Source organism: Spermophilus citellus, assembly GCF_964194105.1.
Source record: "Spermophilus citellus genome assembly, chromosome: 2".
In the NCBI taxonomy this organism is placed as follows: domain Eukaryota; kingdom Metazoa; phylum Chordata; class Mammalia; order Rodentia; family Sciuridae; genus Spermophilus; species Spermophilus citellus.
The window spans coordinates 72563139-72579697 of NC_138183.1; the positions used below are offsets into that span (position 1 = coordinate 72563139).

Here is a 16559-nt window from a genome sequence, read left to right on the forward strand (position 1 = left end):
TAGCCATACATATAATATCTGACTACTTCAGGGATATGATATTCAGTTCATTTATATATTTATTTAGGTATGCATGACAGTAGAGTGTATTTTGACATATTTTACATACATGGAATATAACTTATTTCCAATAAGGATCCCATTTTTCTGGTTGTATGGATGTGGAGTTACACTGGTTGTGTATTCATGTATGAACATAGGAAAATTATGTCAGATTCATTCTACTGTCTTTCCTGTTCCTATCTCCCTTCCCTTTATTCCCCTTTGTCTAATTCAATGAACTTCTATTTTCTGCCCCCTATTGTGTGTTAGCATCCATGCATCAGAGAGAATATTTGGCCTTTGGTTTGGGGGATTGTCTTATTTCCTTTGGCCTAATGGTCTCCAGTTTCATCCATTTACCATTTTTCTTTAGGGGTAAGTAATATTCCATTGTGTACATATGCCACATTTTCTTATCCATTCATCTGTTGAAGTGTACCAAGGCTGTGTGACAAGGTGCTTAGTGTGCTGCCTAGCATGAAACTAGTGTTTGTTTAGAAAGTATAGGTTTATATCGGTATTGATATTAAGTTATAAGAATTAGAAATTGAAGCCAGGCACAGAGCCGCACAACTGTAAATCCCAGCAATTCAGGAGGCCGAAGCAGGGGGATCATGAGTTCAGAGCCAACCTCAGCAACTCGTCAAGGCTCTAAGCAACTCAGTGAAACCCTGCCTCTAAATAAAATATAAAAAATGGCTGGGGTTGTGACTTAAGCACACCTAGATTCCATCCCCCCACCCCCAAAAAAGAATTAGAAATTGTTTATTTATTCCTCTTAATACTAAATGTAGGAATTCTGTGCTCTCCATTTAATCTCTTTTCTGCCTACCTGCAAACCACTTCCCTGCAAAGTAGAACTGAATGCCACATATTTTTTACTTACATGAGATACATATAACTTTGAAGAGTAAATATCAGTTGTTTTACAGTTTTGAGTATTTCTAATCTGAAGCGTTTGAGATTTCTGGTTTTCACAGTTTGGGAATAATTGCTTATACATACTGAGTTCTCTTAGGGATGAGACCCAAGTTTAAATGAAAAATTCATTTATGTTTCATGAATACTTCATATACATAATATATGTCTAATACACCTGAATTGACTATGACTGATCATAAGAAATGTGGAATTTTCTACCTATGGTGTTAGTTAGCCCTTAAAAAGTTTCAGATTTTAGAAACCAGACATGGTGGCGCACTCCTGTAATCCCAGAGGCTTGGGAGGCTGAGACAGTTTATTTGCGAGTTCAAAGCAAGCCTCAGCAACTGCGAGGCACTGTGCAACTCAGTGAGACCCTGTCTCTAAATAAACTACAAAATAGGGCTGGGATGTGGCTCAGTGATCGAATGCCCCTGAGTTCAATCCTTGATACCAAAAAAAAAAAAAAAATTCAGATTTTGGAGATAATGTCTTAGTAAAACTTCATGCTACCTAGAAATCTAATTTAATTCTGCTTGTACAGAATACAGTTTTTATTTTATTTGCTTTTTATTTTAATGAGTTGCTAAATAGAAATGTTAATAGAATACTCAGCTATTTAAATAAGAAAGTCTGTGAATAATTCTTAATTCTTCCACAAGAGGGCCTTCTTAGAAAAGTTTTTCATTGTTTAATGTTACCATATTTCTATACAATTTCCATAACAACTAAATTTTCTCAAAAAAAAAACCTTTAAGAATAATGGTAATATTTATTCATTTCTTTCAAGATATATACCTACAAAGTAATATTTTCTGAGATGTTAGTGGGGGTAACTTGTAAATTTCGCCCTTTTCTCCTCTTACGTCTTAAATAGATTGAGTATTTTCTATTCTCTATTAACTATTTTTTTTTAAAGAGGAGAGAGAGAGAGAGAGAGAGAGAGAGAATTTTTTAATATTTATTATTTTTAGTTCTCGGCGGACACAACATCTTTGTTGGTATGTGGTGCTGAGGATCGAACCCGGGCCGCACGCATGCCAGGCAAGCGTGCTACTGCTTGAGCCACATTCCCAGCCTCTATTAACTATTAAAGGCTAAACTCTAAACAGAGATGGGAATAAAGCCATTCCACTAGCTGATTTAAAGCATTTTATATAAATGTATATTCCCTTCTTTCTATCTGCAAAAATTGTGGTTTAAAATAGACAAGTGCTCTCAGGCACGGTGGCGCACACCTGTAATCCCAGCAGCTTGAGAGGCTGAGGCAGGAGGATCATGAGTTCAAAGCCAGCCTCAGCAAAAGTGAAGTTCTAAGCAACTCAGTGAGACCCTGTCTTTAAATAAAATAGGGCTAAAGATGTGGCTTAATGGTCGAGTGCCCCTGAGTTCAATCCCTTGTTCAAAAAAAAAAAAGAGTAGGTGCTATATAAAGAATTATGTCAAAAACATGTATGTATAGAAAGAACTTTTTTATCTTTTATTGATTTTATTATTTTTTAAAAATACACGACAGCAGTGGAATGCATTACAAATCTTATTACACAATTTTTTTGTATCTCTGTATATAAAGTATGTTCACGCCAATTTATGCCTTTATACATGAACTTTTTTTTGCATTACAATTCTTAATACACATACATACCACAATTTTTCATATCTCTGTATACAAAGTATGTTAACACCTAATTCAAGTCTTCATACATGTATTTTGTATAATGATATCCATAACATTCCACCATCCTTGCTAATACCCTGCCCCCTTCTGCCCCCTCCCATACAGCAGGGAACTATTAAATGAGTTGTCCTTCTAAGTCCGGAGCTTCCACAACTCAGTGATGTTTCTTTCCCAAACTTCATTTTAGCAAAATTAGAGGAACGGAACAGGAAGCAGGAATAGAAGTCATTAGGAATATTTAGTTCCTTTCCAATTGCCACCTGTTGTACATTTGCCTGAGTACAGTGGCCCCTAAAGAGAAGAGTAAGGTTACTGGGAGTCTTTAACATTTTCTTTTATTTCTCTCAGGCCATAAAGACTGAGGAATTCATTCAAGGAAACCATAGTACTAAGTGATTAGTATAAAGGCTTGCTCATATGTTCAGTACAGTAAGGTCCTTTTACTTTTCGCAACTGTATCTTAGTTTAGTTTATTTTATTTCAAATTCATGAGCATAAAAATCACCTGAAGACCTTATTAATAATATAGATATCAGGAACTGGGGTTGTGGGTCAGTGCTAGTCATTTGCCTAGCATGTGTGAGCCACTGGGTTAGATTCTGAGCACCACATAAAAATAAATGAATAAAATAAAGGTACATCAACATCTACAAAATTCTTTTTTAAAAAATACATATCAAAGCCTAATCCTCAAGATACTAAGCAAGTAGATGTGGGGTGGGGCTAGGACATCAACACTTAAGGTGTTTTTTGTGCAATTTGAGTTTAGTGCAAAGAACAAATTGGATCTTTCACTTTCTTAAACACCTGTTCACTGCTCGTTCCATAACCTCGGACATTTTTTTTAATAGCTCTCAGACACATCAAAAAAAAGATAACGTATTTCTCAAGATTGTAATGGGGATCAGATTAATTTACTTATGGGTTATAATAATGCTTTGCCTATAAGAGGCATTCAGTAGATTACTCATCATGCGTGAAACTTTCCCAGTCTGACCCTTGCCCACCTTACCAACTCTGATTGCTGACAAATTCCCCTCCTCTAATCACATTAGATTACTTGTTTCTTAAATAAGCATGTCTTTGAGGTTTTCATGCAAAATATAATACTGGCATTTAATAGGTTCTCAGTAATTATTTGGTAAAGGAATGAATAGGTCCATGAATAACCACAAAAAAGGCACTAGAAAAAGGCTGTTAAATTTCAGATATGTGGTGATTTAATTAAATAGCTCTCTGATTTAACAGTAATGTTCAGATTTTCAAAATGTTTCTTTTTCTCCTAATAGCAACGTTTCATTGAGTTGGATGAAAATAGACAAAGATTATTGCAGAAATGCAAGGAACTTATGAAGAGAGCTAGGCAAGTATGTAATCTTGGTGCAGAGCAGACTGTTCCTCAAGAATATCAGACAGTAAGTATAAAAATTATATAATGCTACAGTTGCCATAACACATTAATTTAAGCTTAAAGTATCTTATGCATTATAATAGGCCATGAAAAATATGATGTGTCATAAAAAATATGGGATTTTTTCCCACTTTAAAATGGAATACACATATAAAGTAATTTCATTCAGCAGATTTTCTCTACTCAAATTTGGCCACCAGTCTTATTACTTAATACTAAAGTTATTAAAATGTAGGAATTACCTTACAGAAGTATTGGTACCATAATAATCATTCTTGCAATAAAAGTGAGCTTTTTTTCTCAAACCACCTTTAAGGAGTGCATTGTATCAGCGATTGGTGTGTAACAAACAGTAAGTGGGATGATTCTTAGAGAAACAAAGGCAAAATGAAAATGTTTTCCTAGAAATTGGAGTGTTTAATTAGGGTTTACAGGGAGCTGAATCTTAAGAACTAACATCTGTCAGAAAAGGAAAAAGGAGCTCTCAGTGTCTTCATTTTATTGACTAACATCACTCAGTAAAATTAGTGAATGCTTCCCTTCAGTTCACATTTCATTGTTGTATACCCGACCTATGATCCTAGTCTTTATCTGACAAGTGGGGATGACACCTTTCCTGCCTATTGAAAATAATGTCAAAATAAAGTAAGAAATTAGTTTTTAAATAATTAGTATTTGAATGTCTTTTTAGTTTTTAATTTGTAATTTATTTTAATAGATAATGAAATGTATACTAAAGATATAAAAAGCAGGAAAAAAGACTAACTTGGATTACATTTGTCAAATCACCAGAGATTTTATTTTGATACCTGATGTAGAAACCTCAGAGAATGGATTTGACTGGGTAAATGTTAGGAATGAAGTAGAAATCTGTAAAACTAATTGAGGAGGTTATTGTTTTTAAAGATAGTACTAGAATTTTTCCTAAATATGTTTTTTCATAAAATACGTGTTTTCATAAAATAAATATTAGTTTAATATCTACATTAGTTATCTTTCAAAAATAGCATGATTTTCCTTGATAATTTATACTGTTTTTGAAAGAAACAGAATTAGAAGATAATTAACATTCATTTAAAATGTATTAATTACTTGCATTAATCAAGATAGACGTTCTTCTATACTGAAACATTCTAGTCTGAAGGATGGGGCAGACAAAAACACAAAGGCAAATAGATAATGTAAGATAAAGATGTTATAGTTTTGTGGGAGTTTTTTTTGGTTGGTTGGGTTTTTTGTTGTTGTTGTTTTGTTTTTGTTTTGTACTGGAGATTGAAATCAGGGGTGCTTACCCACTCAGCCACATCTCCATTTTATTTAGAGACAGGGCCTTTTGAATTGCTTAGGGCCTTGCTAAGATGCTGAGGCTGGCTTTGAACTCAGAGTCCTCCTGCCTCAGCCTCCTGAGCTGTTGGAATTACAGGTGTGTGCCTGGTGAAGATACTGTTTTTGATAAATCCTGAATGAAGAAAGGAAATCACTCAAGTGAAGATGTGAGGGAAAGTATTCCAGGCAGAGAAAGTAGTTCATACAAAGCCCCTTAGATGGAAGTTATTTAGCATATGTCAGGACAAGGAATCTCAATGGGACTAAAAAATTATAAATCCAAGCAGAGAGGAGGGCAGATACCAGATTATGTAGGGTCATTCTTGTACAATACATATAAGAAAGGCAGCAGGAGACCATTTAGAGAACCAGACAAGAAATTATAGTAGCATGGATTAGGATGGTAGCACTAGAAAGAGAGGGATTGATAAATTTAGAGAGTCTTTTTAATGACACAGCTAATTGGACTTACTGGTGGATTTGGATGAAGGGGTAAGAGGAAACCCCTCGGTTTTTCACCTGAGCAAATAGTGGTGCTATTTACTGGAATGGAAAAGATTGAAGGAGAATTGTGTTTGCTTAAAATAATGGAAAAGGTGGATGAAATGAAGATTCTGTTTAAGATGCCTGTTAGAGTCAGGTGAAGGCAAGTAAGTGTTAGGCATATAAGCTCAAAGCTCCGTGGACAAGTTAGAGAGTCAGCAAATGTACATAAATATGTAAAGGTCTATAGAAGTAGAACTGCATTCTAAAGGATTAAAAAAAAAGATTAAGATATTAGATTAATATAATTTATCAATCTCTTAGGATTTCAAGATTCATATTGTACCTTTTAGTATATGGGCTAGGCAAAACAATGTACTACTTGTCTCCCCTCATGCTTAGGTATCTGTTCTAATTTGTCTCTGTGGCATGGATTCAGAAGAGGGTCCTGTGGTGAAATTCTACTGTCAAAGTAACTGGATTCTTAGGATGCTTTTGTAGTTCTTCATAAGTACAGTATAAAGTTCTAACTTCTTGCTCTCTTTCAATGCCCCACATATTCTGGACCCATTCTACCAATTCAGCAAGTACCCACCATTCCAAATGGACACAACTCCTCACCCCCCATGGTATGCAGTGCTCCTTCTTTTTTCCAAGCTTCTGTTTCCTTTCTGCCTTGTTCTTCCTTAGCCATTTGCTTTAAGGCCCAGAGATGAATTCTAGGCCTTTCAATTCTCTTAACTCTCCTGTAGCATGAACTGGTACTTTTTCAAATTCCATAATCTGTGATATGTACTGCTTATTTTAATACTCAACATCATTACATTGCCTTAAGGTATTACCCACTGTATACATTTTGGTTTCTTTTAAAGTGTAAGCTTTTTGAAGGCAAAAGACCTTGTTTATATTTCCTTTGCAACTTTGAATGCTAGCATGTTATCAATTAGATAGTAGATAATTAGTATAGTATCTTTCTTTTTAACTATTTGATTGGAACTGTTTTTGCTGTGCTATCTCTAATGATAGGTAATTTTTTTTCCTCTTTAGGCTTTCCAAGATCTTCCAAACACATTGGATGAAATTGATGCTTTATTAACTGAAGAAAGATCAAGAGCTTCCTGCTTCACAGGACTGAATCCTACAGTATGCCTCTTTCTCTATTCCCATTCTGCAGCCACCACAGTTGCCCCCCTCCACACACACCACACAGTTCCCTTCAGTACTTGCCTCCCACTCTGTACTAGAGCCTTGGTAATAATAAGCTAGACAGCAGGAACAATGTGCTTTAAATGCCAGATTCTGAATCTATTAGAATTTTAAATAGATTCTTCCTAAGGAACACAGTGTTCCGTGCCTTTTCTTTATAAAAAGAATAGTTGGGTTAACTTGAAATACTGTAACGTCTATTTTTTTCAAGGATTTAAAAAATGGCATTTCAGTATGTAATAAGAACATATATTAATTGCATACAAACAGTGCAACACAATTGACGTTTTCAATTAATGTTTTCATTGATGCAAAATTCTACATAATGTTATCCTTTGGTAGATTTATCTTAAAGGAACATTTTTTTTTCTGCCAGGTGGTTGAGGAATACACAAAAAGAGAAGAAGAAATTGAACAGTTAACTGAGGAACTAAAGGGAAAGAAAGTTGAACTAGATAAATATAGGGAAAACATTTCACAGGTAATTTTGTAAATATTTATTTGTTTATTATCATATGCTTATTATTAATGGTTTGGGCATTTAGAATAATAGAAAATGGAATGATATACCCCTTAAAAAAAAAAAAGTGTTTTCCCGTAACTAGATCGATATTGATATAAAATTTGTTCTATGTAAAGGTATATATCAGAATATAATAATACTTCTTTTAAATTATGTATTTACATTGCCTTTTTTGTAGGTAAAAGAAAGGTGGCTTAATCCCTTAAAAGAGCTGGTAGAAAAAATTAATGAAAAATTCAGCAATTTTTTTAGTTCCATGCAGTGTGCTGGTGAAGTTGATCTCCATACAGAAAATGAGGTAAAATAGCTTTTGGAATATATTTCTTGGCAATTAATTTTAATTAAGTGCTAAAAGTACATGTAAAATAATTTACTTTAGAATTGTGTCTGAAAATTTGGCTTACTAAAAAATTATCCAAAGGAAAAGACCACCTATGGTATTCCTTTAAGGTCATGTTTTTGCGGGGTTTTTTGTTCTGGTTTTTTTTTTTTTTTTTTTTTAACCCTGCAAGGGTGGGTGGATGTTTGAGATTAGTGACTAATTCCTTACTAGCTCTGTTTGTGTCCAGTTTGAGTAAGGGTTATTCAGCCATGTTGAATAACCACTTTCTAAGTTAGAAGAGTCATTAAATTAGAAAACATTACCAAAATACACTGTATGTCAGAAGTTCCTTTTTGATCAGAAATTTACAAGAACAAAAGTATTTGGAAATGTGCTAATTTTTTGAGCCACACACAGTTCATGTTGATGTGTAAAGAGAGCCTGAAGATGTAGCTAAGTGGTAGAGCACGTGCTCAGTGTATCAGATGCCCTAGATTCAGTCCCCTGCACCAGAAAAGAAAGAGAGTCAGGTGTGTTGGTGGATACCTGTAATCCCAGGAACTTGAGGCTGAGAAAGGAGGATTGCAAGTTCCAGGCTATCCTCAGAAACTTAGTTCCTAAGCAACTTGGTGAACTTTAGCTCACAATAAAAAATAAAAAGGGCTGAGGATGTAGCTCAATTGTAAAGCACGCCTAGGTTTAATCCTTAGTTACCCCTACCAAAATAAGTAAATAAATAAATAAAAGAAATGTATATAGATGCTTCAAAATAATTGGGAAACAGAAGTAGGTGAGGTTATAAATGAAACAATATTGGCCATATATTGATCATAGTTGAGGCTAGTTGCTGGCACATTGAACTTGTTTTAGTGTTCTCTCTAATTTTTGTTAATTGAAGCCAGGCACAGTGGCACGCATGTGTAATCCTAGCTACATAAACATAAAATTTAAAAAGGTACTGAGCAGGTGGCTGGGGTTGTGGCTCAGGGATAGAGCACTCACCTAGCAAATATGAGGTGCTGCGTTTGATTCTCAGCACCACATAAAAATAAATAAAATAAATGTATTTTTAAAAAGGTACTGGGGATATAGCTTTGTGGTAAAGCTCCCCTGGCTCAACCCCTTAGTACCAAAATAATACTAATTATGAATAATCTGTGTATGTTGAAAACTTCTCCACAATAAAATTTTGTTGAGAAGGGCTGGGGATGTGGCTCAAGCGGTAGCGTGCTTGCCTGGCATGCGTGCGGCCCGGGTTCGATCCTCAGCACCACATACAAACAAAGATGTTGTGTCTGCCGAAAACTAAAAAATAAATATTAAAATTCTCATTCTTTCTCTCTCTCTCTCTCTCTCTCACTCACTCACTCACTCTTAAAAAAAATAGAAAAATTTTGATGAGAAGATAGTAAAAAATATCACTTCACAAATTTTCCATTTTAGCATGTATGGAATTTTGTGTTATGTTACATATATAATTATAAAACAAGGTAACATTGATTTTTCCCCCCCTGAGGAGTTTAGACCATTAATTCCTTCATCTGTGTAGTTTGAAGCATAAATATAAAATATTATTTTATTTTTTGAGTACCAGATCTAAGATATTAGGTACTACTACAGTGATTGTCATCCATACATCCTTAGGTTTGCTATAATTAAGAGGGATGTATTATAATAACAATAGTAATTTTTAATATGCTTCCTTTGTGTCTAGTACTTTTAAGTTATCTTATTTAATTATCTTATTTTTGTTATTTAATTCTTTCAACCATCTTGGAAGGCAGATATTTCATCCACTGAATGTAAAATAAACTAAAAACACACATTTACTAAATATCACTTAGCTTTCAAATAACAAGAAATCAAACTATATAGATTTTGACCAATTAAGGCATAAATATATAATCAAGGAAGCACAGTGAAATATATGGGACTTGACCTGTTGTAGAGATCCCATTCTTTAACTCCTAATGCATGATGCCGTAACTTCATCACATGCTTTTTCTTCTGGACAGCTTTTCTCTGTTTTATTTTTATTTAAAAAAAATTTTTTTTTTGGTACATTGTAGTTGCACATAATGATGGGATTTATTGTTACATATTCATATACGCACATAGTATAACAATATAATTTGGTCAGTATCACTTTCCAAAATTTCTCCCTGCCCTCCTCACCTCCCATACCTTAGTCTCCATGAGATCCACTGCTCTTTTTTACTGTGTTTTAAATGATAACTGCACTTCTGTAGATGATTATTCAGTGCTAGGCTCCTGGATAATGGACACTCTTACCTCTTCTCAGCCTCTTCCTTTGTCTCCCTTCTGTTCTGACCTCTTTAATCATAGTTCTTTAATTGCCTTCTTTATTCAGGTCTTCAGTGAGATGGAAGAAGCTATAATAGGGCAGAAAGAGTAAAGGATGGATGTTAGAGCCAGAAGCAAAACTATAGTAATCAAAACTGGTAGTCATAAATTATAGAGTTAATAAAATTATTGTGGAAGAAATGCAGCATGTCAGTTAAAAACTTGACATTGAGAATTAGAAGTATTACATGTTTATTACATTGTCATTTATTTTGGTGTGCTTGGCAGAGGGGTGGAGGCGATGGCAAACAGATTAAAAGTGGTATTTCTAAAGTTTGACAGTGTAACAGAATCCTTAAGGTTAAAGAGGTTTACTATCGTGACCCACATGACATTTACTCAGTTTCCCCAAACTAGGGCAGTGTGTCAGATTAGAAATATTAAAGGTAAGAGAAATTTAAGAAATAAAGACATAAGAGAAAAGTGGCGGGTATGGTGGGATGGTCCAGCTCTGATGGAGACTGGATCTAACAACCAAATGGAGCCCACCCATTTTATTTAAATGGGTAGGAACACCAGTGGGATTCAGAGTTGAAGAACTTCCTGAGGAAAACAGGAAGAAGATGGCAAAGACAACTTGGTTGGGGCTTAGCAGGTTATGCCCACCTCCTCTACTTCCAGGCTGCTGCATTTGAACCTAGGGCTGTCTGAGCCAACAGGTGGAGTCAGCATAATCTGAGCAGTCTTGAATCCATGGGAGTTCTCAGGAGAATAACACCCCTGCCTTAAGATGGCTCAAACAAATCCATAAATCATTCCCAGCCCCCAACAGTTTTACATTTTTGTAAAAGTTCTGTTAGTTTTACAATCTCTAATGTACTCACCACTCATCTCAAACATGTTGTAGTCAATTACATATTGTGATATTTTGGATATAATATAGTATTAAAATTACAACCAGAGAAGTGAAAAATTCTGCTCCTTTTGTATGCAAGGAATCAAAGAGCATTCTCCTGTCATGTATAACTGATTAGGCTATTATTAAAATGAATCTTACCTATTTCTTTTTGATTTTTTAAAAATATGACCACTAGGAAATGTTTAATTGCCTGTTTCTTTATGTCTTTTGGTCAGCAGTATCTTAGATGATACAGCACTATTTGTTAAATAGTTAAGAGTGTGTGTGTGTGTGTGTGAGATACTGGGGATTGAACCCACACATGCTAGGCAAGTGCTCTGTCACTGAGCTACATCCCTAGTCTTAATAGTTAACTTTTAACTAGTGAGTTATGTTTTAAGGTAAATCTGAACCCAAGTGACCTAGAAATGACAAATAACACTGATAAGAGCAGTAAATAAGCTTTAGAGCAAACTCAGTTTGAGCAAAATGTATAGAACATTGAATGTACCTTATTATATATCTGGCATTTTGCTAAACACTGTATGTATATATGTGGCATAATATAAAAATTCCTGCCTAATTTTCTTCTTACCTGAGGGATGGGGAGAACTTCTGGTCCTTTACAGAGGCATACACAGCTACTTCTCCAGTTGAAAATGGCATGGTGCACTCCATTGTGTTTTAATTATTTTTACCTATAGTTTAAAAACCCAGCATGCTGAAACTAAAATAGTACCTTTCCATGACAGGTCTTCTCACTAATTTCTAAAAATTCTTGGGAAAGCCTGCTAAAATTAAAACCAATGGTACAGGACAGGAAAAAATTACTTTTAATTTGAATAATATCTTGTCCAACAGAGCCTTCTTAGATGGTAACTGCTTAATATTTTATTTTTTAAATTAATATCACTAGATTTTAAGTTATTTACTCTTTAAACTGATTTATTCCGTCTATTTTCAAACAATAGAATTAAATTGCCCAGGGCCTGAGAGTATAACCAGTTGGTAGAGTGCTTCCCTAACATGCTCAAGTCCCTGGGTTCAATCCCCAGAACCACCAAAAATAATTAAATTGCCCAGGTAAACTGTCATCTTGCAACTTTTTAAATGTTTTTTAGGAAGACTATGATAAATATGGAATTCGAATTAGAGTCAAATTTCGCAGTAGTACTCAACTGCATGAATTGACTCCTCACCATCAAAGTGGAGGCGAAAGAAGTGTTTCCACCATGTTATACTTGATGGCCCTTCAGGAGCTTAACAGATGCCCATTCAGAGTAGTTGATGAAATCAATCAGGTATAGTGATTATTATTTTATTTGGATCTGATTGTATCCTGTAATGAATATAACTATAACCATTGTTATTGTCATGGTTTAGGGAATGGACCCAATCAACGAACGGAGAGTGTTTGAAATGGTTGTAAACACTGCCTGTAAAGAAAACACATCTCAGTACTTCTTTATTACACCAAAGGTAGGTAATAAACAATCTCAAAGTGCGTGTGCATGCAGAAGTCCTCTGTGACTGACTTACTGTGTAGTAGATTTTGGCACAATATGTAAATATGAGCAGGAACACTCCCCTCCCAAAAAAGAAATCAAAAATTTATAATATTTACATTCATATAAGGATCAAGTTCCAGTGACATAACCAGAAATCTCATTATTTGAAAAAGAAACATAAGAGGCAAATCTTATGTTTGAGAACTGAGCTTTTCTCCCTGCTGTTGGCACTCATTCCTCTTCTAGAAAAGCTCTTCTTTTGGCATTAAAAGATGACTGAAGAATGCAAACACTAGAACTCTCATCCTTTTCATTTTCCCAGAAAATTCTGTCCTATCACATACTTTCCCCGTCTTTATTTACCACTGTTACTCCTCTGGCCCAGAGGAAATCAGAAGTATCACAACATCTTCTACTCACAGATAAACTTTGATAACAATACAGTTATCTTATGACAATTCTCTGTAATCTAGAACTATTAAAATGAGAAATTTTCTTTTGTTACATCTTGTGCTGTAGGAAAATTATAAAAGGGATATACTAAAAGATGTATTTATTAAGGTAATCAGATACTTATTTTTCTTTTTTTTTTTAAAGAGAGAGTGAGAGAGGGAGAGAAAGAAAGAGAGAGAATTTTTAATATTTATTTTTTAGTTCTCGGCGGACACAACATCTTTGTTGGTTTGTGGTGCTGAGGATCGAACCCGGGCCGCACGCATGCCAGGCGAGCGCGCTACCGCTTGAGCCACATCCCCAACCCACTTATTTTTCTTTTTCAACTAAGTAGTCATGAAAAATTTCATTGAAGAGCCCATCCCAAATTCAGATTTTTATTGAGTTTTATCGTCTGCTTTTTTCCTGCAGATACTCTGTGGAATAGGCAGATCTGTTAATACTCTAATTCTTACCAAACACCTTGTCCTACAAATAAAACTTTCCTGCACACACTTTTCGGGCTACCAGTACATCACAGTGCTTGACCACAGAAGTTGCATGAGAAGTGTTTGTGGATAAAAGTGAAAGTGTCTATCCTAGGAAAATTATGAAAGACATACTCTTTTCCAGAACCTACCTGGGGAGTTGTATCATCCAGTTGTCCTATGAACTTAAAGGATTCCCTGGTGTTGATTATTTCTTAAGCCGGTATGCTAACTCAGGTAGCAATCACAGTCTGGCAAGGCTTATATTGAGGTATTTGAGAGCTTCCTTCATGTTTTGTTAATACTAGAATAAGCTGATATATTTGACGGTGAACATGTAAAGTTGGAAAACTATGCTTCTTGGTGTATAGCATTGTGTGACAGTTTGTCTATTTTAATGCAGCTCCTGCAAAATCTTCCTTATTCTGAAAAGATGACAGTATTGTTTGTCTACAATGGTCCTCATATGCTGGAACCAAACAGATGGAATTTAAAGGCTTTCCAAAGGCGGCGGCGCCGTATTACATTCACTCAACCTTCTCAGTAGAAGCAAAGGGAGGGAACTTGGAAGTTTTTCTGTTAGATTCTGTTTATAAATGTGGCTCAATTGAATAAAGTTAGTAGATTTATTAAAACAGAAAGATTGATTATTTTTGGAAACTAGCTTTTAAATATACAAATAGGTTAGTGAAATGTATACCACAATGATTTCTTTCTCTGGAACATCATCTGGTAGTTAAGTTAAGTCTTCAGTCTTGGTTGATCTTCCTTAGTACTCTGTGAGTAACTGGATTCCCATGCTTAAAGGTATTTACTATTGCATATCTAAGGTACGGTGGAATGGAGGTTATCAACCACAAGCTGTTTTCTTGACACAATAGCCCTGAGCTTTAATTGCAAATTAAATTAATAAGAACTAATTACCTATAAAGTCATCTTAAGATGACTCTAGAATTTAAATTCTAGTTTCTCCCAGTGTTATTTAACTTTTTAAAATTGATATGGAAGTATCTAATGTATAGTAATAATTTATGACAAATCTATTCAGTGCTTTCTATTAAAAGATTACCTTATCTCCACTAGGAAATGGAGTTTTGTGGGCCTTTGAAGTAAGTTTTATGAAACTTGATGCTATTATGGTTTTTCAAAGGGGGAAAAAAGGCAGTGGGCCTCAAAAATGCTAGCAGAGCTTCTTTGAAATGCCACAAGGTGGCCACTAGATGATACAAAATGCAGCCAAAAAGATTGACAGAGAATAAAATCAGGTGACAAGGGTTTTTAAAGAATAACCTTGTAAAGTCTGTGGGGGGGTTTGTTTTGCTTTGTTTTTGTTTAAATTTCTAAAAAAAAGAAAACATTTTTATAATTATTTTTAGCAAGATTTTCTTAAAATTTCATATACTGGTTTCTACAATTTGTATTTGAAATTTCTCAGTGCTGTATAAGAGTGAGGGAAAAACATTGATTTGTTTAAAACCATAATGTTTTTAGAATTTAAGCTTAAAGGTCCTTCTTTACGGTGTTGATCTACCCTTTATCTTAGAAAATCTAGTTTAAACTGTTTTCTTCCAGCTTGAAAGAATTAAATGAGAAAAATCATTTGTTTATCTCTGAGAGTTTTGCTAATTAACAGTGCCAAACAAATCCTATTCTTTTAAAAAAAGTAAATCTTGTAAGAAAATGGACTGGTCCAAGAACACGTCTTTGAGTAGTGTATTGGATCTGTTCTGGTAAACCTGACAATATTTTATTTTATTTTATTTTATTTTATTTTGACTTGCTAGGCTGAATAAATTGAAGAATGGCATTCAGTTTGGGTTTTGTATATTCTTAAATAGCCACTGACATTTATATTCTTATTAAGTCAAAAAATAATGAGCTGAGTTTATGTCCTTTTCCTTAGACATTTTCTCTTTTAAAATATATTTTTTCTTTATAAATGTTTTAAAAGAGCCCTCCCCTCCTAAGTAAACTAAACCTAGTGCATGTCATATGAAAATATTTCAAAATGACATTTTTACTAGTATGAACAAGTCATATGAACATTGAAAAATTTGGTAACATATTAGTAAATGGACATTACCAACTGTATTCTGTTGTTACTTTGTTTCCTACTATAATATCTTTATTAATATGTTCTTGGTGTAGTTTGTTTTTTGATAGTTATTACAGTCATCTTGTTTCTACAAAATGAACCTCATTGTGCTTGAAGATTAAGCATATTTGAAAATAAAATTTTAATTTACATATGCTAACAGTTACTTCATACCTTGTTTATAAGAATTATATTTCTCTATTAGACAAAGTAATATTTGGTTTTACATTGAATTTTGAGCTCCGAAGGATAAATTATGTATCATTTTAACACATTAAAGAATAGTAAGTCTAGAGCAATATAGTTTCAACCACTTAAACCGTCATGTTTTCTACAAATGTTGATTTTTAATTAACATTCAAATTGTAAGAACTTAAAGTAAAAGCCTGATTTAATGAAAAAAATGATATTGAAAGCTTTAAGGTGACAAGCATTTTTGATTACTAAATTTTCATTGATTTGCCCAAGGAGAGTCTCTCTTAAGATTTTCTATATTGAAAGTAAGAAGAAAGATTTCTTGCTGCTTTCTGATTGTCTTTTGGACGTATGCCTATCTTTGCAATATAAACCTTTAGTATGTGAAAAATGTAATTTTGTCTTGCAATTGTATGTGTACATGTCTGTAATTGATAAAAACTCCGTGGAAATGCTAATTTGTTGGTAATAAATACATATTTTCATATTCTTTGGGTGTGTTTTTAAAACAAAAACTTGTTGATTCTTTGAACCTTCTGAGGAGTCACTTGGTTTTCATATTTTCTGAAAAACAAATCTCTTAAGCCCCCACCATTTTTAAAACAGGATTCAGCAGTCTATTAGTGTTCAAAAGGATAAAAATGTAGTCTCTTGTCTGCCTTCAATTTCATTACATTCTAATAGAATTAATAAACATGCATGAGAACAAGTTTCCATCATCTAAAGA

The 16559-nt window shown here is 34.0% G+C and overlaps 1 protein-coding gene across 5 annotated transcripts in view; it reads left to right on the forward strand.

Annotated features, from left to right (window-relative positions):
* SMC5 (structural maintenance of chromosomes 5) overlaps positions 1-16322 on the forward strand; it is a 101212-nt gene extending 84890 nt beyond the window's left edge. The window contains exons 18-25 of one of the 5 annotated variants that reach the window (XM_081279421.1): positions 3931-4056; positions 6446-6490; positions 6909-7004; positions 7444-7548; positions 7769-7888; positions 12236-12415; positions 12498-12593; positions 13487-13660. In XM_081279421.1, the coding sequence (XP_081135547.1) occupies positions 3931-4056; positions 6446-6490; positions 6909-7004; positions 7444-7548; positions 7769-7888; positions 12236-12415; positions 12498-12593; positions 13487-13636 (918 nt within the window). In that variant the 3' untranslated portion in view covers positions 13637-13660. The other 4 variants (XM_081279425.1, XM_081279422.1, XM_081279423.1 and 1 more) reach the window with 4 other exon arrangements.
* Positions 16323-16559: the final 237 nt, after the last annotated feature.